The sequence below is a fragment of the Lacerta agilis genome, chromosome 13, assembly GCF_009819535.1.
Source record: "Lacerta agilis isolate rLacAgi1 chromosome 13, rLacAgi1.pri, whole genome shotgun sequence".
Lineage (NCBI taxonomy): Eukaryota > Metazoa > Chordata > Lepidosauria > Squamata > Lacertidae > Lacerta > Lacerta agilis.
This window is the reverse complement of record NC_046324.1, coordinates 5,845,363-5,867,699: the sequence shown is the minus strand read 5'-3', so window position 1 is coordinate 5,867,699 and position 22,337 is coordinate 5,845,363. Positions and strand designations below refer to the sequence as shown.

Below are 22,337 nucleotides of genomic sequence, written 5' to 3'. Positions count from 1 at the left end.
TTGCAAACACACACACAAGCTACTGCTTACCCTGCTTAATTTATTGCAATAGTAGGACTGCGCCCAAATTAATGTTTCCCAAGGAAAGGAGAAAGATGGAGAAGCTGGGCTGATCTTTGCAGGGGGGAGGGAAGGGGAAACGTGCCCTCGATTGCTCTGCTGGAAGCCTCAGCCAGCTGCAGAAACAGCCATTTGTCCACTATTTTTACTATCCTGGTGGGTTCCATCGGACAACAGCTGTTTAATACTTTGGATCAAAGGGCATCTGGCCCAATTCTATCTCCAAATTTGCCATGTGCCTTCCATTGCTGCGCCCTTGCTTGTGCCACCGGCCTTCTCTTTTGTAGCGATGCTGATGCTTTGCTGCATGTCTGTCCTGCTGTGGACTGTGAGGGTGCGTGAAAGGAGCCCGCCTAGCAGGGTGGCTGAAAGGAAAGTACAGAAAGGAAGTTAGTGCTGCATGAGCACCTCAGTATTAGGCCTTAAGCCCAACGCCCCAAACATTTTAACTCCTCCAAAAGGCTACAACCAACCTTGTTATTTAAAATAAGCAAAGTAGATACGGCAAGTCAGTGGAATGGAATTCCTTCCCTTCCTTTTGACACCCTGCCACTTTGCTACTTTAGAAATTCTGTACTGTGGTGCTTAATGTACTATGGAACTGGTGCCCTTATCTGAGGATGGCATAATCACCCCTCTTTATGGAGGCTTTCCTCATCTGCCCAGCAGCAACTGCAAAGCTCAACAAACGGAAATAACCTGCTAAGCCAGCCAGCTGAAGCTTTCCTTCTTTCACAACTCAAACATGCCCAGTTTAAATTGTTAACAGAATTTTAGTACTAACCTTGGTCCGTGCTGAGGCAAGTGATCATAATGAAAGTAGTATCGGTAGATAAATTTATCCAGGTCTTCAAATACACCATCCCTGTTGCTCTGGTATTCTTTTATGTCTTCAAGGTAATCCTTAACGTCATTAACAAAGTCCGTGAACAGCATCTGATCATGTATAAAGACGCCATTACGGAAAAACCTATTCACAAAGATCTCCAGTTCTCGCCAGTGGTGGAAGTTCTTTACTTCTTGCTGCAAATATTTGTGCATTAATTGATTAAATTCATCTGCCCGAATCGGGTCCAAGTCTTTGTCAAAGAGGTTCACAAACTCCTGGTGGGCACAGTCAAAGATGCCTGAACATCCCTTGAGAACAAGAGGGCGATGCTTTCTGTTACCTTTGGGGCATTCCTGGAAGGGAGGATCCTTGGAGAAGTGCGGAGGGGAACGGCTCTCTTTGGATCGCCTTCCATCTCTAAACTCTCTCTGGCTGCCAGGTGAGCGGTGGTCCGCCTGCTTGTGTGGCCCTTCCTGGGAGCTGCCTGTTTTCCCTTTTCTGTTCGCCTCATGCCTGAAGTCACTGTACTTTTTCTTCTCCCTTTCATCAAATATATTCTTTGTTGTGTCCTTAAAGTGCCTGAAGGTGGACTTCACAGAATCTGAGAATTTCCTCAAGTTCTCTTTCACGGCTTCTTTGGCCTGTTTAATTTTCTCTTTGTGGTGCCTAACAAATTCCTTGGTTGAATTTTTCATGGCATCAAAGGTTTCTTTCACGGAACCAAAAAATGTTCCTTTTGGCTTCTTCTTGGCTCTGTTGGTTCCTTTCCCATCTGGCTTCTGCGGCCTCTCGGTCTGCTCTTTCTTCTCATTGTGGTCCTTGACTTCAACATACAGCTTTTCCCACAAATCAGAACGCTGCTGCTCAAAGCTCAGCTTCTGCTCCAGCTCTGTCAGCCTTCCCCGCAAAGCTTCTATTTCTTGGCTCTCATCGCCAGCACCCGCCCCCTCAGGAGATGCCTGCTGAGAACTTAACTTGTCCAGTTCTTCCCTGAGAGCCACTGTCAGTTGGCGCTCTTTGTCCAGTTCCCTTCGCAGCATCTGGGCCTCTGCCAACAGAGTCTCCTTTTGCTTCACGAAACTCTGCATGCGGTGCCTTTCCTCTTCCAGGTGGGCTTTTAGCTTCTGATTCTCTGTGGCAACCAACTCTGGGCCAGAACCTTTGTTCTCCAGGTGCCGAATCTGCTCTCTCAGCTTCCTCAGTTCTTCTTGCAGCAACGCCAAAGCTTTTTCCTCCCTCTCTAAAGATTCTCTCAGGTGCCGGTTTTCTGAAGCAAGATGATGCTTCTGAGATTCAAAGGATTTCTTTTCCACTTCTGTTGTATGCAAGCATGTTTCAAGGCCTTCCTTTAGAGACTGATCAGAGACAAAATGAAAGCAAACACATCAGCTGCTGTGTGCCAGTGTCCTAATGCTGCAAGAACTCTGGGAGGGTGGAGGAAGACAGCTAAGCAGGACCCAACCTACTGATGGATAAGTAGGGTTAGTAAGGAGCTTCTCTGGCACTTGCTCTAGGGTTGTACATTCCCCCAGAAAGCCTGCAGAGTCTCCTCCACTTTTGATAGAAAACCTCACAAACGTTGCCTGGGAGTGTGTTTAGGGGCCAGCTGCCCACAGCAAGGTGCGTGGCTGCAGCCCCAAAAGGAGGAGGGGAGCCATGGAGCCTCCATGGGCCAAGCACAGAGGAAGCTGAGGCTGGATATGCTTCCAGGGAGAAAGCGCTCAAGGCAAGGACAGTGGCAATTGGGACTACCCAGCCCTTGCTACAGAATACAATCATACCTCATGTTGCGAACGCTGCGGGTTACTTTTTTTTGGTTGTGCTCGCACCGAACCCGGAAGTACCGGAACGGGATACTTCCGAGTTTCGGCGCTCACGCATGCGCAGAAACACCGAATCACGACCTGCGTGTGCGCAGAAGCGGCGCTGCAGGTTGCGAACGTGCCTCCCACGTGGATCACCTTCACAACCCGACCGTCCACTGTAATCTGCTGACCCACTCTAAAAGCTTCAAGATGCAGATACAATGGCATCTTCTCCTACCCTCTGTGGTTGATATTGAACCAGTTCAAAATCGCCTGCTATGCCAAGACTGGATTTTGCCATGCCTTCATCTAGAAGACAGCTTCCAACACTTGTGGTAGTAATGACAGCAAAGTTTCCCAGTGGAGGTGGAGTTTGCAAGCCAAAGGCAAAATATCATCCTCACTTTCAAGTATGATGGGAAAGCCACCTTTACCTTACATTCTGCTTTCATGCCTTGTTCTTGTTGGCACTGAATAAGATTATCCTTTATACCATTCAGTTCGTCTTCATGAGTTTTCTCAACCAATTGCTGGCGTTTTTGGATCTGAACAGTACCTTGAAACAGAAAATTTTCTCTTTTATCTGACAAGAAAAATTGGAAATTAGGCAGCTTATCAGTGATGATGGCTTTTCTCTCTTCAGTCCTGCAAAGTACATTAATCAGTGAACAGTATAGTTTAAAACAGTCACCTTTTTAATTGTTTGCAACAGCTGTGCTAGACTTTAGCATTAACAAAAAAAGGCATGAACGCTACGCTGATGAAAGCAAGCTAGGCTCAGTGGCAAAGACACTGATCCATCATTAAACAAACAGGCTGATGGGGCTCAGAACACTCACAAAGCCCCAGTGTATCCCTGTGCACAGCTGCACATTAACCTGTGTTAGCAAAACAGCACAATCAGAGGGGCTAATCCAGGCCAGGCCTCTTTAGAACATCTATTACAATAGCAGCATCAATTTGGACAAAGAAAGCCTTAACATACATTCCTCTCTGAAAAGGTGAAACACATGAAGTACTACGATCAGTACAAATAACATGAAAGCAACTACATGCAAATCTATTTCATGCAATGTCATGTCACAAATGCTCACTCAGTGCCGTGAGAGCAGGGCTAGGGAAGCTGGTGCCCTCTAGATGTTGCTGAACACCAAGAGCCAGCATGGCCAGTGGTTGGAATCGGCCAGAGGACCACAAATCCTCCCTGGGCCTGTGTTAGTAACTAAGGAGGAGAGCAGTGGAGGCTGCTTCAAAGTCCTGCCCTCTGAGCACAAACCAACTGCAAAACAATGAAGGGCAGGTCCACCCAGGAGGGGAAAGGGCCATGGCCTCAAGAATCATGGAAAAGGTACAAGGGGCAGCAGCAGCAACAAGATGCTTGGAATCCACATAAGCCCATAGAGATTTTTGGTTAAGTGCCTGAGCACAAATTACTGGCCCAGCGGACGCATTTACCTTCTCAAGAAGCAAAAGGCTAATTTGATTCTCCTATACAAGCAGCACAAAAACACCTCCCATCCAGGAATTCCAGTGTCGATATCAAAATGTGCATGCTACCTCCAAAGAATCAGGAAGTCATGAAAAAAATGTTTCCCAATGTAGGAGCTGGACTGAATAGTCCCAAGTCCAAGAGCCTGCAATGATGCCCCCCAGTGGAAAACAAGGTTCATCTGCTAGAGCATCCACAGTCAAAAAGCATGTCAGTGAGAAGGTGAGAGAAAAGGCCGTTAGCCTCTGTTTCACAGCAACACATTCCAACCAAGCCTCTTACCTTCAAATTTCCCTAAGGACAAAATAATGGATAGGTGTTAAGTTTTGCTCCAAGGTTGTTCTACTAAATGCTTTATAACAGTCAAGAATATTTAGTCTCTTTTCACACACCAGTAAAAATGGTATTACTAGAACAGAACATCAGGAATCTGGGTTGTCAACTAAAGGAGTTTTGCACACAGGACTTTTTCTATTTTAGATGACTGGTCACTATTGTTTGGGATAAGCAGCAGAAACCACAAAACACAGGCAGGGGATCAGTGACTGGATTTTATAACTAAATTTCAAACTGACACACACACACAAAGCAAGAATGTGTCAGTGGAATGTGTCAAATCACAAGTCACCTATCCTGCCTAGGAGCCTCAGTTAACTGAGAAGTCTCCCTCAGCTTGCAGACTGACAGGGAGGCAGGGAGAACATGCACACACACACTCCAGCTGTAAGAATCACATATCTTTTCATCTATATTGTCAGCCTCTGTTATATCCCACTTTCTCACCCAGCAGCTGAGGACAATGCAAGAGAATTTCCCTGGTCCAAAGGCACAACCTGGGCACTTGCAAGTCCAAGTAGGGATTTTTGCTCGTTAAGATGTGAATGTAAATGTCCTCAAGCTAACTTCCATATGCTGACAACTCCCTTAACTGCTTTGAAGTCCTGACAATCATTGCGATGTCAGGTGAGTGGGGCTGCCCATCTCTCAAATTTGGCCTGCAGGGGATAGGGCAAGTAAGGATCTGGTCTTTACGGCACTCTGGGAGGAAATGCCACTGGTTAAAAAATGTATTTTTTATTAGTTCAATGAAGATGATTCATGTACTCACCATAAAAATGCCCGAAGCCCATGCTGACTGCAATCACCAATGCCAGGATAATGCACCTATTAAGGCCACTACTGAACTGATGTTTGTGTGAATGCTCTTTGGCCTGTTCGGTCTCCTGTTCAAGAGGTGGCACATCCTCTGATTCAGAACTTGAGACCAACCTCTTCTTCGCACGTCGTCGCCTCAGGGTGGGGCTGGAACGATTGCTGGTTTCGTCGCTGCTTGATTCTTCGCCACTGGGACGAGGCAGAAAGACTGAAAAGCAAACCCACAATCCTTTATGCTTTCAGCAAGGAATGTGCAGCCTCCTATCCTGACACAAATATGGAGTATTGTCCTCTTCATCCTAGGAGAAGATTAGAGCCTGCTAAGGTGTGTCCCCTGTGGCAGGGCGGGAGCTTCCCCTTCAGCCATGTCCTCACCCACAGACCGCTAGTTCTGAGCAAACCCTCTTCCTTCCCTCAGCTGTGTACAGAGAATGATATCCTTGTTCCCTCTCAGAGGGGCAAGAAAATATTTATATAAATACCATTATTTTTCTTACAATTTAAGGTGTTGGGGTCTTTAAAATTCTGACAAAACTTGGCTTTGGGGTTTCTGAAAAAGCAGAAACCCAGAACCAGGAGGAATCTTCTTGTCCCCATCCACCCCTGGGATTCTGCCAGCAGTGTGGGACTCAGTTGTTGTACTCAAGTAACCAAGAACTTGGCTGCACTGTAGGTTCCTTGCTGCAGTGATCAGTAGATTAACAGCTGGATCATGTGGGTTGGTCCTGGGAGTAAGGGTGTGAGTGCATTTTTAGGAGTAGGGGGCCTGCCTAAATGGCCCTTTTATCCATTCCATCTATATTGCAACTGAAAACATCATACCCGCCCCAACACAAATGCACAAACAGGATTGTAAGATAAAGATTGGCTCATGCCAAGGCCACATGGCCTCACATCATGGGGGGCACCCACTATGAGAAACCAGTGACAGGATGGTCATTCAGGTGGCCATGGAGCAAATGGAAGGGGGTCACTGTGGCTGAAGGGCCAGAAAGAGCCCTCCTCCCTACTGTCAACCCAAAGGGCTTTCCCCCTAGTAATGTACAAGTTTAAGATTCCTACCAGTTCTAAGGCAGACAGTTCACTCAACATTCAAGCACATCACCAATAGGCCAGTGATGCAATGCAGCATGTCAAGAGCAAGCCAGAAAGAAGAGGAACAACCTGACACATTAGATTAATCTATAAAGATTGTAATAGATTACTGCATTTAATGGCACACATTTTAGTTGAGTTAGGGGGTATAGGCTTGTTCTTATTTGTCCCTGGAGAAGGGCTTCCCATATTCAAAATGCAGGGGGCTTCCCAGAATAAGCCAAATGGATTCCCCCTCTACTGTTTCCGCCCTTTCCCTGCCCCCTCCACATTTGTCTTTCCTGATCCTGCCATCAGTAAGCAACAACTTGAGCTAGCCCCTGAAACTGTTGTCCCCACCACACAAGCAGACAAGATGCCACACCACAAGCCACAGCTCACACCAGGCACAAGCAGCTGGGCCACCTTGGAAAGGGACCTTGCCGGCCATTTGCTGCTTTAGCTGCTCACCCCATCCACTGATACACTCTGGGATCTTCCGGAGCTTCTCCAGCCAACTGGCTTTTGTATGTATATATATATAACAGAAAGAAGAGATTTTAACCTCTGACTAAAAGGAAAATGCAACACAGGACCACAAAGCAATTTGGCTAGGGTGGGAGCAGATAGAAAGAAAGCACAGGTACATGACAACTCGATCAAAAGCAAATTAGACATTAGGGTTTCCAAAGGCTTCTTTTCTGAAACCCCTGGCCCCAAGAGCAGCTGCCCTGTCAGCAGCTGGGGGTGGTCCCTAGGCCATGACTCTCCCAGACTCAGATTTTGAGACCCTGACTCTGAAGGCCCTGCAGTGGGCACACACTCAGTCCAGTCTCTGACATGCCCCTGTACAAACTGCTCCTTCTCTTCTGGGTAAATTTTAAATAAGAGGCACATGGCAGGACTATGAACACTTTAAGATTGTCAAGCACATTCTGTTAATGTTTAGATGGCTGCTGGGGAAGTCTCAGAAGAGACAGTCATACAGGCAAAATGCACTGGCTGGGTGAAAGCATTTTCCTTGCAGCAGCTTTCCCCAACTTGGTGCCATACAGATGTTTGAAGTGCATCTCCTAACATTCCAGCAGCCCCATATGATGCTGGGGCTGGCAGTAGCAGCATCCCCAACACCTGAAGGGCACCATGTTGGGGGAGGGTGGCTTACCTAACGAGACTTCAGTCCTGGGAATCCCAGCATCCCTTGGAAATAAGATCAGACAACTGCATCTGATGAACAGGCAGGCAGTTCTAGCATTTCATTTCTAAATTTGCAGTGATTAGAAAAGGCATGGGACTTGAAGAAGTGATAGAGGCCAGAGAGCAAATTTGCTTAGAAAAGGCTGAAAAAGCCAAGTATTAACACTTGAAAAGAGCCTAACCTCACATCCAGGCCAAGGTGAAACCAGACAGCCTCCAATTACGGTATTTAAAGATCTTTCCCGCCTAACAGAAATCATGCAGGGCTCTACCGGGGCACCTTTTCTGCTTCGTTTTTCCCCCTGTGTAGCTTAGGTGTGGTTTGGAAAGAGGAGATTTTCTTCCCCAAGACTTCATGTGGTTATATTTAAAGATGGGGCTGCAGCTTCAAAGGCCATCAACCACTTCAGTAGACACTCCTGGTACCAAACCAACAGGTTTTTTTAATTAAAAAAAACAGCAAGAAGAACAAACAACACCAGCACATATGAATGGAAGCTGGAGGGAGACATTACCTAGGAATGAGCTTTCTTTGACTGGCTCCCATGTTATCTGTCTCTTGCAAGTGGTATCATGATTTCCCATACTGTTAACTGAATTAAATGGACTGTGCCAAGAATTAATCACTTGATCCATCAGTACGGTGCAAAATCAGTTTCTTTTAAGAGAAAGGCCATATACGATACCACGGTTTGGGGAATGAAAGTGAGGCTGCTCAAGTCACTGCTGACTCATTCATGGGCTGCTCCTGAAACTGATCTCATTTCCTTAACCTGACTGGCAGCAGGAAAGGTGGTCAGTTGATTCGTGAAGCCTGCAAAGCATGGCACTACCTGCTGCCGTTTTTTCTGGCCAAGTCTGGAATACAAGGTGCAAGAGACGTCACCTACCTGTTTCTGGCTGGCAGAAGGTGTACTGGCTGCTCGAAGAGGAGCCCATGTTAAAATTATCAGGGGCAGGAACAGCCTCATCAGCAGGCACAGCTTCTTCTTCTTCTTCTTCTTCTGGGCTTCCAATTTCTTCTACTTTCGGTGTCTCGAGTGTCACAATGTCAGAGTCATCGCTAATTGCCCCCACGCAGGAGCTTTCATCTGTCACTTTCTCTTTTTCATCCTTGGATGTAATGTAAAAGAACAGGTGTCACACAGGATAAAGCATTTTTCTCACCTGTGGAATCCATATTGTCTTCCAAGTGTTTTGGAACATCTGCATTGCAGCTTTTGGAGGGGGGGAATGCTTCACATCAAAAAACACACATTTCAAGGCATATCTCAGAAAAGGATCAGCAAAGATTACAATTGCAGAGCTAGCTGTTTAGTTGATGTTTCCCCTTCTGCATCTCTCCTCTAACATGACAAAATATTTTTTGTAAACTGCTTTTGAGAAAAACTATAGGGACGCGGGTGGCGCTGTGGTCTAAACCACAGAGCCTAGGGCTTGCCGATCAGAAGGTCGGTGGTTCGAATCCCTGCGACGGTCCCTGCTCCTGCCAACTGAGCAGTTCGAAAGCATGCCAAAGTGCAAGTAGATAAAGGTGAACAACATTTCCGTGCGCTGTTCTGGTTCGCCAGAAGCGGCTTAGTCATGCTGGCCACATGACCCAGAAGCTGTACGCCAGCTCCCTTGGCCAGTAAAGTGAGATGAGCACCGCAACCCCAGAGTCGTTTGCGACTGGACCTAACGGTCAGGGGTCCCTTTACCTTTTTATTCTAGAAAAGCAGCATATGTGCTCCACTGTGCCCACCAAAAGCTGAGGCATTACAGGCAGCGGGTGGGAGCAGGGGAAGAGCCAGAATGGCAATGGATCAGATTGATCCTTGGTGAAGAGATCTATCTGGGCATCTGGATTTGATGTAGTGAAAAGGAGGGAAATGCCTCCACTCCATTAATTTTCTGCCTTGGCCAGCGCAGCTGCAGATGCAGCCATGAATCCATCAGCTCCAGACTGGATGTCCTTCGCATCCCTTCTAATTTTTTTTTTTTTAATAAATCATTTTTATTAAATTTTCCACTTTAACAATCCAATCAAATCACATTAAATATTCCAAATTATACATAAAAATATCAAATAATCAAAATGTTCAATCACTTCTAATTTTCACTATTGCCTCCACTTCCATGCATTGTAGCATCACTGCAGCAGGCTCTTGTGGGATAACACAGCCAGTCAAAGATTCAATACACTGGTGCCCGGAATCTGTCAGCTTTGGGGTACAACAATCAGGGGTGGCAATAAGTGCAGGGGTAGCTCAGCTGGTTAGAGCATGGTGCTGATAATGCCAAGATTACAGATTTGATCCTTCCTTGTATGAAACAACTGCATATTCCTGCATTGCAGAAGGCTGGACTGGATGATCCTCAGAGTCCCTTCCAAGTCTACAGTTCTTTGATTCCTTGACATCCATCTGACGCCATACTTGTACATGGTCAAAACATACTTCCACTGTGCAGCTTTACTGGGGAATAGGACCAACTTGCCATGACCTGAACGGAGACTTCTCAGGTGTTTGTCTGAATATCTGACACCACATCTCTACCTCTATTTGCACCCCTGAGTCCCAGGACTACTTGGCAACACAAGGAAGTGGATTGTTTGCTACACAACCTCACCACAGCATGTGCAAGTTGCAAAATATGGAGGTGGTCCCTTTTGATGGAGTTAGCTGTTTTGCTTTGAGATTTTCAGAGCCAGTAAGAATTCAATTAGCATTTCTGCACAGTCTTGAATCTATGAACTTAATTATAACTATTGGTATCAGAGTTCCATCACTTCTATCTCAAATCAAACAAAGCCTAACAAGCTTAGCCCCTTGCATTACATCTTCAAATCCTCCTACCCAGTGCCTGGTTCAAAGAATGTTTGCCTCAAAAAGATGTAATTTAGGAACCTTAAAGGCAACAAATGGCCTGGATGAACTGGGGCTATCATAATATTTTTTCGCTCAAACAACTTCTTCCAGAGAGTCTCTCTCCATGTGTAACCTCCCTACTGACAGCCATTTGTCTGAACAGAACTTCTCCACAAACCATAAAATCCCTCTTGCCACATTCTGCCTTTAGAAACTGGCTGACAAAGTATAATTGGCACCCCCACCTGAAGCCTGTCAAGTTTCTTATGCAGGGGTTGGCAACCTCCGGCCCATGGGCCGGATGCAGCCCACGAAGACTGTGTTACCGGCCCACGAGCCGCCCACTCGGCAAGCCCCCCCCCCCCCGTGCTGCGCTAAACCAGCACAGCACTGCGCAGGGACTCGGCGAGTTGTGCCGGAAATGGCATCTGTGCACGTGCAAATGCCAGAAACCACACCTGCGCATGCCCAGATGCCGAAAATTGCTTCTGTGCAGGCGCGATTTCCGGCATCTGGGCATGCGCAGAAGCGATTTCCAGCATCGCACTGCGCATGTCCGGCCCACAGACGATCTCCGTGGGAATGATCCAGCCCATGGCCGGGAAACCTTGCCAACCCCTGTTCTTATGCTTGTGTGCTTCATAGAACTACAACTTACCTCCGGAACTGGCTTGGTGGCCTCTGAGGTAGAATGACTTTGAACTATCATGGATGACACATCACCTTGGCCAAATTCAGCTACAAAAATAGAAGTTGAGCACATATAAGATAAACAGGCAAGTACAGTCATACCTCTGGTTACGTCCGTTGTGGGTTACGTTTTTGTGGGTTGCGAACGCAGCAAACCCGGAAGTGTTTACTTCCGGGTTTCGCCACATGCGCAGAAGCGCGATATCGCCACTCAGGATGCGGACTTTTCGGGGTGTGAACGGCACTCCGGAACGGATCGTGTCCGCAACCCGAGGTACCACTGTACTACAATTATCTGAGAGAGAAAGAGAGGAGAAACAGACACAGACAACACCCTGTAGACAAATTACCGGTATCCATTCTGTAGGCATTGCAAATTCTTCCTTAAACAAAGTAACAAAACCTTCCCTGTGTTTGCTTCCAAAACAATGGCAGGGAGTTTATTCCACACTTCTGTGCTGTGAACAGTTACAAGGAGGCTCTTGGCTGCCTTGTGTTTGTCTTGGTTGCAAAACTTGGTTGTGTATGTTTAGAGGCCAGGAGGTACGAAAGGTCAGGCCAGGAAACTGAAATGGGGTGGAGAACATTGGGCAAAAAAGAAACTCTGCAAAACTCCACTCCCCCCCCCCCATCAAACCTTTAAGCCATCCAGATAGCAATGATGGGAGTAGAGAATGAGAACATGGTATGCAAGTGAAACTGGTAAGCGGAGGAGAGGAAGATGGCTGAGGAGTTTTGAAGATAAAGAGAGCTATAAATCAGAAGAGGCTGGTCTGAGAGTCCATGGAGGCTCGTCCACAAGAGCAAATGGGGCATTGCCCTACCAACCTCAGATTGCCCTAGGCCAGCCACCTCCTGCCTACCACTTTACTAATAACTAGTCCAATGATGGCTCTGGCGGTCAGCTTCTTCCTCCTCCTCCTCCACCCACCTCCATATTCCCCTAGTAGTATTCGGAAGGAAAGACGCTATATCCTCTTTAGGAATCAAAGAAATAGACACCATATACAATTTGTACACTTCTATCATATAAAACAAGCTGAAGAAGGCATCCATGCCGAAACGGGGCCCTGTCCTGGTATCCCTGGTTTACATCTGACACGCATCGGAGAAGCTCTGACATCAATTTCTAAAAGACTCTCAAGAAAATTCCAATATGAAACTACCTTTGATTTAAGTCTGTAACTCTTTACAGAATTGATATTTTATTTGGATTTACTCACGAGTAAACGTATGTTGTTTGGTTAAAAATTTTTGGCCAGAGTTCTCATTTGGATTCTTTTAAGTGTATTTGGCAATAAGAACTCCAACTTCTTTTACGAATATAGTCACAGACTCCTGGCATAACCTACCTCACAGGGTTGTGAGGATAAAATGCAGAGAGGGAGAACCAGGTATGCCACTTTGAGCTCCTTGGATGAAAGACATGTATATACCTGTATTAACAATGGCACAATCCAAGGTCATTTTGCCCTAGCTCCTATGTTTGCTGTTAGTTAATGACTGAGCATCTGCTTTGCACACAGAAGGTTGCAGATTTGATCCCAGGCAAGCACCTCCAAGTAGGGTTGGGAAAAGTCTCCTGTTTGAAACCTTCCAGTCATTATATTGGGCTGTACAAAGGCCTGCTGTCTCTGTATAAGGCAGCTCCCCATGCTCACTTGCCCTTACTGACATGTCCTGATGATCAGATTCATCTTCAAGTTATGCAAGTGTTCCCAAGCTCACGACAGAAGCAGTCGAGTTGTCACTGCACACGGGGTTGCAGTTGGCATAGTTGTGGCCCAAGACTTACCTTGCAAGCCGATGGGCTGCTCTTGCTCATCATCACCTTGTGCGAGAGATGGGGATTCATCCAAGGCTGGCTCCACATGACCACTTAAAGCTTCATATTCAGATGCCACAGCCTCAACATCAGAGCCCTAAATGAAAAAGAAAAGGGGGAGCTCTCAAGTAAAACCAGAGGTGCTCACCTGGTGGTAGCTAACAAACAAAATAAATGGCTAAAGGCTCCTGTGAGCTCAAAGGGCTGCACGCTGCATCTCTCAGTCCATCCAGCTCACTGCCTTGGCTACTCTGAATAGCAGCACTTTTCCAGGGTCTCGGACATGCATCTCTCCCAGACCTATCTTCAGGGGGCTTTAAGTCATACAAGAAATTCCTTCAGGGTTATCAGGAAACCTTAAGCCAGCGGAGCATAACCTACTGAAACACATTCAAGTTTAGATCAAACTCAAATCCTAACTGCTCTTGTTTATCTAATTTTGCTGCAGTGGCCCTGAGGTTATGCAAGCATCTAGACTTCTCCTTTGCCCTGTCTAAGATAATGGGATCGGCTTCATCAGTGCTCTTGAGCTCTTCCCTGCTACTGGGCTCTGTTGTGAGGTTTGCTTGATTCTACTAAGTGTCCTATAGAAAGCAACTCATTTATTGCTGTCTTAGCCAGAAATTGCAGGAAAATGCTTAGAGGACTCTCCCTTCATTGAGTCCAAAGTAACAACCACTGAAGGAAATTTGTAAGATGAGCTTGAAATGTCTAAGAGTAAATCACCACCAGCCCTACTTAAAAGACACTGCCACAGAGTACCTCATGATTGATGACCGTCCAGCCACAAGATGAATCACTGTCACTGGAGTTTTCAGACATTTTGACAGATGCTGAAAGTAAAAAAAAAAAAGAACATTACAAATGTGGCACCTGAAAGGATTAGTCAACTTGACTCTAAATGGGGATCTCTGTTCAAATACATTTCAAACTTCACCACTGCAAACAGAATCTAGAAAGAGCCAGTTCATGGCATTTGGGGGATCACAGAGTGGGGGGCAAAGGTGATTTAATCCAACCTTTTGCTGCATGACAGGACATCCCCTTAACCTCTTGTCCATATTCACCTGATCCAATCCAAGTCATGTGGACAGTGCAGGGGCACTGCACAAACGTGCCCACATTGAAGACACTCCCCATAGCTGGCAAGCAAGGCAAGCAGCCTAAGAGGAAAGGAAAGGGCTCTTGGGCCATATCTGATCTAACTCAAAGAGAGAACTCTTTCTAAATATGGTCACCTACCATATGCTGAACATGAGGCAAAATTTAACTAGGGAAGAAGGGCAGACTGCAAGAGGGCCAGCTGAACCTTTGCCTCTTCCTTTTCCAGTACCAAATGCAGACATACTGCCTCTCTCTGCTTGCATTTCTAAGAATGTAAGAAGGGCCAAAGGCCCGTCCTGTTCTCCCAATGGCCAGTCAGATGCACATTATGGGAATTCCACATAAACACAACAGCAGTCTCCCCAGTGATGATCCAGAAACGGTCTCCAAAAATGTGGTCTACAACCATCATGACTGGTAGCCACTAAACCTTATCCTACTTGAGAGAAAGATGTCAATGATGCTCTATCACCTCCTTAGACTCTGAAGAGAAATTCTCTATTCCTGTGATCATTAACTGATCTTCTCTCCGTTTGCTCCAGCTTCAACTCACCCTTTCTGAAAGGGGTAGGGTGGGGAACTACTGCTTCATCAATAGCTCGTGGAAGGGAGCCAATATTTCATTAACTTAACTAGAAATGCCTCACTTGATATATCCAAAACTTTGCCTTGTCACGTCTGAGCAGCTCCCAGATGTTTTGTGATGAACTAGTACTCAAGCACACTTCCCTCCTTTGCTATTTTGCAACCAGTAGTAAAAACAGTTACTGTTTGCCCCCAAACACATAACCTGACACTAGACACGGCTGAATGTCACTTGGTAGTTCAGAAGATCACCCAGTTTGCTCTATAACATTCCCTAAGGAACAATGCCTTTTCTGTATTAACTACACTTCCTTGTTAGGTACATGCAAATATCAGAGGGACACTCCTCTCGCTTTTCTTCCAAGGAAAAATACTGACTAAAACAGGCTCCTAGACTGATCCCTGAAAAACTTGGCTAGCTACTTCTTTCCCATCCAGCCAAGCAATTCACTTCCTTGAGTCTTTGGCCACACACTAGCCAGATGGGTTGGAAGGCACTTCTTTTCTTTTGACAAATGCAGCTGATGTACTCAGGGTGCCTGATTCTGCTCTCAGCCAATGGCATGCTTTCCTGTATTCACAGCACCTAGCCACAGACTCTGCAGCCTTTCTGTCTTTTCACCAGTCTCTTTTTCCTGTTTAAATAATAGTTATCAGCAAATGCTTTGCTAAAATCTAAGCAGACTAGAGCAGTGGTTTTAAACTTATGCTCCCAGGAACCTGGAGGTCAGCAATGCTGGGCCAGCTACCTGAGGGGCAGCTCATTTCTCATAACTGTCTATGCCCTGCACAGTCAAGACTCTCCAGTTTGGAGTAGGCAAGGACTGGGCCAAACAGTTCCTTGCTAGCCCCTCGTTCAGATGGAGAGTTCATCCTTGACAGAAGAGCTTGTTGGATACAACTCTATATGGAATGGGTTTTCTAAGAGTAGGAAGTTGAAATTCCATGGGACTGAGTGTAGTACATTCCCTTTCTCCAGAAACGCACTGATCTTTGAAACCACCCACAGTGAACCTATCCTGCCTAACATCCACTTTAACATTTATTATTTTAAGCCTTATCTGCCACTGAAAATAACCTAACAGCTATACTACCTTTAGCAATTTGATCTCCTTTCTTGGATGCAGGCAGAATATTAGCTCTTTCAAACTCTTTCAAACTCCAGCCACAGCCCAGTGCTAATGAAATCTGCTGAAAGCCTTACTTTACATAACAGGTTTTTCTGTCATCTCAAATGGTGATCACCTGCCAGTTTAAATATGCATGCTGACCTCCACTGTGTTTGCTTACTCCCGGATACAGCTGCAAGCCAAACCTCATCTGGACAGGAGCAGAGCTTAACCAAAGTGACAGGGCCACCACCATACCCACAGCCTGCTCACTCATGCCACCTAGGGCAGAAAGTAGAAACAAATCAGTAGGGTCCACTTGGGAACCAACAGATCCCAAGTCAGCTCAGCCCCTCTCTGTTTCAGGGCTTATGGCGAGTTTCTGTCCACCTCCCCAATTAGGAGGCAGAACGGGGAGCTCAGCATGAGTGGCATCACTCTGCAGGAAGAGATTGGCAGTGCCCAGCCCCTTCCTCCACTTCTAAGGGGCTTGTCTTATGCCTATGGGCAATGGAAACAGACGCAAAGTAGTCCCAGGGCAATGAAGTCAGGTGGAATAGTCATTCTTGTGCAGAGTATTAAAACAGACATCAAGTCAACAAGCAGAGCCATTATGTCTTTTTAACGTTAAAGAATGTTAAGTGATTACAGTATTAATCTTGCATACAATGGCTGCTATTGATCGCTCTGTATTTTTTGTTTGTACAACTTGTACGGTACTTCTAAAGCTACCAGTACTTGATTAGCTAGCTGCCTTAGCAGCAAGGGAGAAGTTATTCCAGGTAACTAGTCATGAAAGTCGTTCCCTTCTAAAACACAAATATCTTAACACAGGGATTTGTGGGTAGGTGGGCTAGCAGCTTCCAGAAACTGATTTGCAGGGATGCTATAATTACACCCCACCAAGGAACTCTCTAGTTTGTATAGGTAATTTATCTTACTGTTTTATACTCCTTACGTTTTAGCTTTTAAAATGTTGCATTGTTTTAATAGTGATTCAGGCAGCCACCTTTGGCAATTTTTAGAAAAATCTTTTAAATTAATGGTGAAATGTCTAAAACAGCAGAGCTGTTCCCTGATTAGGATTCAGTTTTGGAGCTTTCTCCTAGGAAGAAAGAAACTAATTTCCCCATGATGTCCATCACACCATCTGACCAGAGATCATAAGGAATGTTAGCTTCCCATCAAAGTACATATTGCTACATCTAGTTACATCTGATTACAAGTGTGCTAATTTCATTTAGGTGCTTGATCTTCATCAAAATCAATCCTAAAGCAATATACATAAAATAATAAATAATTTTAAATAAATTAAAAAACCCAGACCATAACAATAAATCAAAATGATGTCACAGAACTATCTCCTTCAATCAACTAACCAAATGCCTAAGCAAATAAAAATGTCTTTACTAAATTGCCTTAAATTTATCAGGGTTGGTGTCAGCTAAATCTGTGAGGGGCGAGGGCACAGAAAATACCTAGGTCCTAAGCCAACACATGTGTCTTGAACCTGACTCAGTAGTTAACTGGCCTCCAATGTTCTTCCTTTAGAACTGCTATACATTTGCAGCTAGCTACCCCACTCACCAACTTTGTTGCCGCATTCTGCACCAGCTTCACTTTCCAAACAAAGCCCAAATACAGCCCCAAATAAAGCACACAAACTAAAGTAAACAAACTATGATAAGACCAATGCATGGACCACAGGAATGGCTAGCCAACAGGCACTCCTAGCCATTGAAGCAACACGAGCCTCCATCACCAATGCTGGATCTAAGAATCCCCCTAGATGACACATGTGCTCCTTAAGGGGCCAATGCAACCCCATTGGGCAGGCAACCTACCCAATTCCCATAGCAACTGCCTTGTCAGAATTCACCCAGCCCACCACTGCATCCAGACACTGGTCAAGAACCAGCAGCGCCACTCCTGAGTCAGCTGTCACAGAGCAAAACACTCTCCAGGGCCAGCGTGGGAATCCCAGGAGCCCCCTGCAGCAGCTGAGAGAAGGACAGGCAGGGGATGCTGCTGCAGCCTCACCTTCCCCTGAAGGAGCCAAGTTGTCACCCACCTCCACTTGAGCCAAGGGGAGGGTTCGGAGTAGCTGCACTCGGGGAACGAAATAATTGCGCGGCTCTGTGCTATTCTCAAAAATTCCAGTTCAGCGAAGGGCCAACCAGTCACTAATCCAGAGGCGCCTCTGCTTTGGAAACCCCTGAACTGCAAAGTGCGGCTTGTCCCTCGGCCGGCCGAAGACAGCGAGGCCTGCAGCAGGAAGCGTTTCCCCAGCGCCTCGCGGGGAGGCAGCCTTCCGAAACCCGCTTCCTCCCGAGTAGACCTGCCCGCCCCCTCCCGGGACTCCCCGGAGGTCTCCCTTCCGAGGCCTCTCGGGGGCCTAGCTGGGCAAAGGGCGCAGGTGCCGGACGGCGAGGAGGCCTTCCCGGCCGGGCCTACCTGAGCGAGCCCGGCCCCCTGAGGGCGAGGAGCTCAGGAGGGGCAGAGGCCAGGGAAGGTGAGGCGCGCTCGGGCCGGGCTGCTCCCGCTGCTGCTGTCACCGCCGCCGTCGCCGCCTCCTTCCTTCGCCAGAACAACAAACAAGCAGCCGGAAAGGCGGAGGCGAGCACTGCGCCTGCGCATTCCCGCGGGGCCCGGACGAACCCTGGGAGCGGTAGTTCGCCTCTGCCAGGCGCAGCGGCAGAGAGAGGCGCGCGGGGACTACAGGCCCCAAGGAGCCGCGGGCGCTGCAGGGCGGGGCCAACGCTGGCGGAGACCCGGACGCTAAGTCAACAAAGGGTGCGCCGACGCGGCGGGGGAGGGTGTGACGTGTGGAGATGCTGAGGCAGTTGCCATGGTGACGCGGCCAGCCAACCGGACGCCACAGCCCGGCGCAGCATCAGCATCCTCCGCAGTCGGTAGTCCCGAGCTCTCGCCGCCGGCGGTAAGGAGCGGGGTGCCTCCCCGGCAAGGCTGTCGCTCTTGGGGCCGCTCGGCGGAGCCTGGCCCTCAAAGCCCAGCGGCTGTAGCGGGAGAGTGGGGGGCAGATGACTCGCTCGCCTGGCCTAGCTGCCTGCATCACAGCAAAGAAAGGCCTTTTTAGGAGTGCTGCTCCCTGCCGCTTTTCTCTTTTTAGTTGTTGTTGTTATTCAGTCGTTCAGTCGCGTCCGACTCTTCGTGACCCCATGGACCAGAGCACGCCAGGCACGCCTATCCTCCACTGCCTCCCGCAGTTTGGCCAAACTCATGCTAGTCGCTCCGAGAACACCGTCCAACCATCTCATCCTCTGTCGTCCCCTTCTCCTTGTGCCCTCCATCTTTCCCAACATCAGGGTCTTTTCCAGGGAGTCTTCTCTTCTCATGAGGTGGCCAAAGTACTGGAGCCTCAACTTCAGGATCTGTCCTTCCAGTTAGCACTCGGGGCTGATTTCTTTAAGGATGGATAAGTTTGATCTTTTTGCAGTCCATGGGACTCTCAAGAGTCTCCTCCAGCAGCATAATTCAAAAGCATCAATAAAATCTCTTTTTAGTAGTATCTTGTAAATCGATATTAAGAAGCAGAGCGGGGCATCATTTTTTATTTTTAATATTTTATTAAAGATTTTCTTGATTTACAAAGGTAGTGAAATGTCTCTCTCGTATTTTTCCATATAACATTTTTACAAATCAGTTTTTGTTGTTGAGACATTAGGAAGAAAAGGGGGAGATAGGTGGGTGGGACGGGGAGATAGGTGGGGCGGGGTGTCGATGTTTCTTTTTTACTTGATATGAGTAGGGTTTGGTGTCAGCGTTGTTTATGTTGTTCTCTGTTGTTTGCTTGTGCTCCTTTGGCGGTGAGAGAGGCCGGGGTTGGCGTGAGGTGTGATTGTTCATTTGTGGTTGGCTGTGGTGGTCTTTGGTTTCCTGTGTGAGTGGGGTTGGTGGGTGTTTTGGGTCAGGTTAGCCATATTGATTTGTATGCTGTCGGTAGATTTTTGTTATTGTCTTGTTGGGCTGTGTGTGTGATGAAGGGGAACCATACCAGGGTGAAGGTGCCTTCTTCTGTTTGTCCCCGTGTCAGTTTCAGCTAACTGGTTAGTTTTTCTAGTAGGGCTGTTTCCCATACTACTTGGTACTATTGATCCATGTTTACTCCTGACAGGTCTTTCCCGTGTCTGGTTATGATGTTTCTGGATGCTGAGAGTAGATGGATTATGAGTTCTTTGTGTTGTAAGTGGGCATTATTGTCTTGGAAGATGTTTAGTAAGACCAATTCTGGGGTGGTTTCTAACACTTGCTTGATTATTTTACATATTTCTTGTGTGGTTGTTGTCCAGAATGTTTGGATTTTGGGGCACTCCCACCACATGTGGAAGTATGTGCCTGTGGAAGTGCACCCTCTCCAGCATTTTGGTGAGGTTCCCGGGTGTATTAGCGCTAATTTTCTAGGCGTTAGATACCACCTGTAGGTTAGTTTTAGAGTGAGTTCTCTTCTTTTTGTTGATATGGATTTAAAGGGGGGTTTAGACCACATTCTGGTCCATTGGGTGGGGTTGATTTCGTATCCTATGTCATCCTCCCATTGTTTTTTGATTGTGTCTAGGGAGCTCGTGGGATTTTTGAGTAGTATTTTGTATATTGTGGATACCAGCCCTCTGGCACGTTCCTTTGTCATTAGGATGAGGTTTTCGAAGGTTGTCAGGGGTCTAGTTGCTGCTGATTTTACTGTTGGATTGTTTAAGAGGGCATGTAATTGGTGTTGTATTAATCAGGGCATTTGAGTGTCTTCTAATTTGTCCTGTATTTCTTGTGTTGACAGAGGTTTGTTATTCTTATAAAAGTCTATTAGGCGATATAGGCCTTTGGATTGCCAGGTTTTTGTTTCGGAGCATCATTTTTTAGAAATTGAAGTTGTGGGTTGTTGTTTTTTAAGAGTACATTTCTTTCTGAGACATAAGACAAAAAATACAAGACTCTGAGCTCTTAGGTATGAGTAGTTCTGAGCCAAGCCAATCAGTTTGTGACAGCATATAGCTCAGAGGGACTTCACTGGGGCTACAAAAGTCACACTGGGTCCCTTAAATCTGTATCAGGGCTCCTTTCAATGAGGGGTAAAGGTCACTTGCTTTTAAGGAAGACAACCATGCAAGCATCATGCACCTCAGTTAGTCCTAAATACTTCCACTCATAAAAAATAGTATGGCTGATTGACATCCACTGCCCTTTTAAATGTGTTATGGAAGGGGGGATTATTGAGTTTTTATTATGTATCATGTGCTTTTTATATTGTAATTTTATGTTGTGAACCTCCCAGAGATCTACAGGTATAGAGTGGTATACAAATTTCATGAAGAAGAAGAAGAAGAAGAAGAAGTTTCATTGAGCTCAACAGGATTTACCTCCTTGCTGCGCCAGCTGTTTTTAAAAGTGAACCATCTATAAAGCTAGATTTAAATATGTCATTTAACTACCAGTGCTCTTATGGAACCTCTTAATTTTTCTGCTTTTGCACAGGAACTGAAAATGACTTCTGAGCCAGAAACAAAACCAATGGGTGGTGCAAAGAAGACAGCCTCTTTCCAGTGGCGTCCATGTGCAAACCCTGGCAATCCTGTGTTTTCCTGCATGTTGGAGGCAAAGACTCTCACCTCTAGCAATTTCTTAACTAAGCCCCAGCTTTTGCTCTATAAAACAACATCAAGTGAATACGGTGCTATACCGCCTACCACACAAATGGTACCTTGTAAATTCTGTCCAAAGGACAATAATTTCACAAATCATTTGTTCACTTGTGGGATGACACGATTTAATGGTATTAACACTGGCACTGACAAAAACAGAGTTTGTGATCTCTCAGATCTTATGCACACTTTATAAAATATAATAGTGTGTTTTTGTTATCTATTAAAATAATAAAGCAAGTAAGAGTGTAACAGTGTGGCTTTTTTGTTGAATAATCTAATACTGAAACATCTTTATTGAAGGTAAGGCTGATTTCAATAAGGCCTTACCAGTAAAAATATGTGGTTCAACATCCTATTAAGTATGCTAGCAAATAAAGTCAGGAGATCTTTCATCAAATGGAATTCTAAGATCTAGTTTTTACTGAGGTAAGAGACTAGTATCTGAATGCAGGTGAAAACTTGCATGATTTAATGCTCCTCTCTATTAAGTATGTTGGGGAGAAGGTTTAATCCTAGACTTCCATAATGTAACTGTTTGTTTTTTAAATATGCAGGACACTGCCACGCTGGCTTTGGTATGGAGAAGCATTCATTTTTCAGAGCCCCCCCCCAACTGCAGTCTGTAGTGATGCTGCACAGACACTACTTTTTTAAAAATCTTAGTGAGAACTAGGTTTCTGTGCTGGCTCCCTAGAGGGTTGCTGGCATCAAGACATGCTCCTATTACCAACATGAGTTTTCTTCTTCATATCAGAAATTAGAATTGTTGCATGGGATTAACAACAACAACAAAAAATCTTTTTGGTGTTTCTCCAGTAGGATTGAGGACTTTTCCATATTCAGAAACATTTTCAGCATACATTTTCATATTCAGCATACATTTTCATGTATGCCTTTTTTGACAGCCCT

General features: G+C 46.1%; 2 protein-coding genes across 8 annotated transcripts; one reads left to right on the top strand and one right to left on the bottom strand.

The window, feature by feature from the left end:
• Positions 1 to 20: 20 nt before the first annotated feature.
• CCPG1 (cell cycle progression 1) lies at positions 21 to 18,316 on the bottom strand. 7 transcript variants are annotated; one of them, XM_033167635.1, is made up of 11 exons: positions 18,226 to 18,316; positions 13,736 to 13,806; positions 12,944 to 13,070; positions 11,117 to 11,196; positions 8,500 to 8,722; positions 6,884 to 6,934; positions 5,292 to 5,546; positions 4,466 to 4,477; positions 3,129 to 3,277; positions 845 to 2,244; positions 21 to 425 (listed from the first exon to the last, which is right to left on the bottom strand). In XM_033167635.1, exons 2-11 carry the CDS (start codon positions 13,793 to 13,795, stop codon positions 242 to 244), a joined length of 2,541 nt encoding a protein of 846 aa, XP_033023526.1. In that variant the 5' UTR covers positions 13,796 to 13,806; positions 18,226 to 18,316; the 3' UTR covers positions 21 to 241. The 7 variants fall into 7 exon arrangements, with proteins under 7 accessions (XP_033023526.1, XP_033023528.1, XP_033023527.1 ...); XM_033167637.1 differs by having other exon boundaries at positions 3,129 to 3,250; XM_033167636.1 differs by lacking the exon at positions 4,466 to 4,477.
• C13H15orf65 (chromosome 13 C15orf65 homolog) lies at positions 17,959 to 21,683 on the top strand (the record flags this gene model as incomplete). The annotated part of the gene is made up of 2 exons (XM_033167603.1): positions 17,959 to 18,564; positions 21,259 to 21,683. Coding segments are annotated over 2 exons (969 nt in total), but the record flags the coding sequence as incomplete, so codon positions are not given.
• Positions 21,684 to 22,337: the final 654 nt, after the last annotated feature.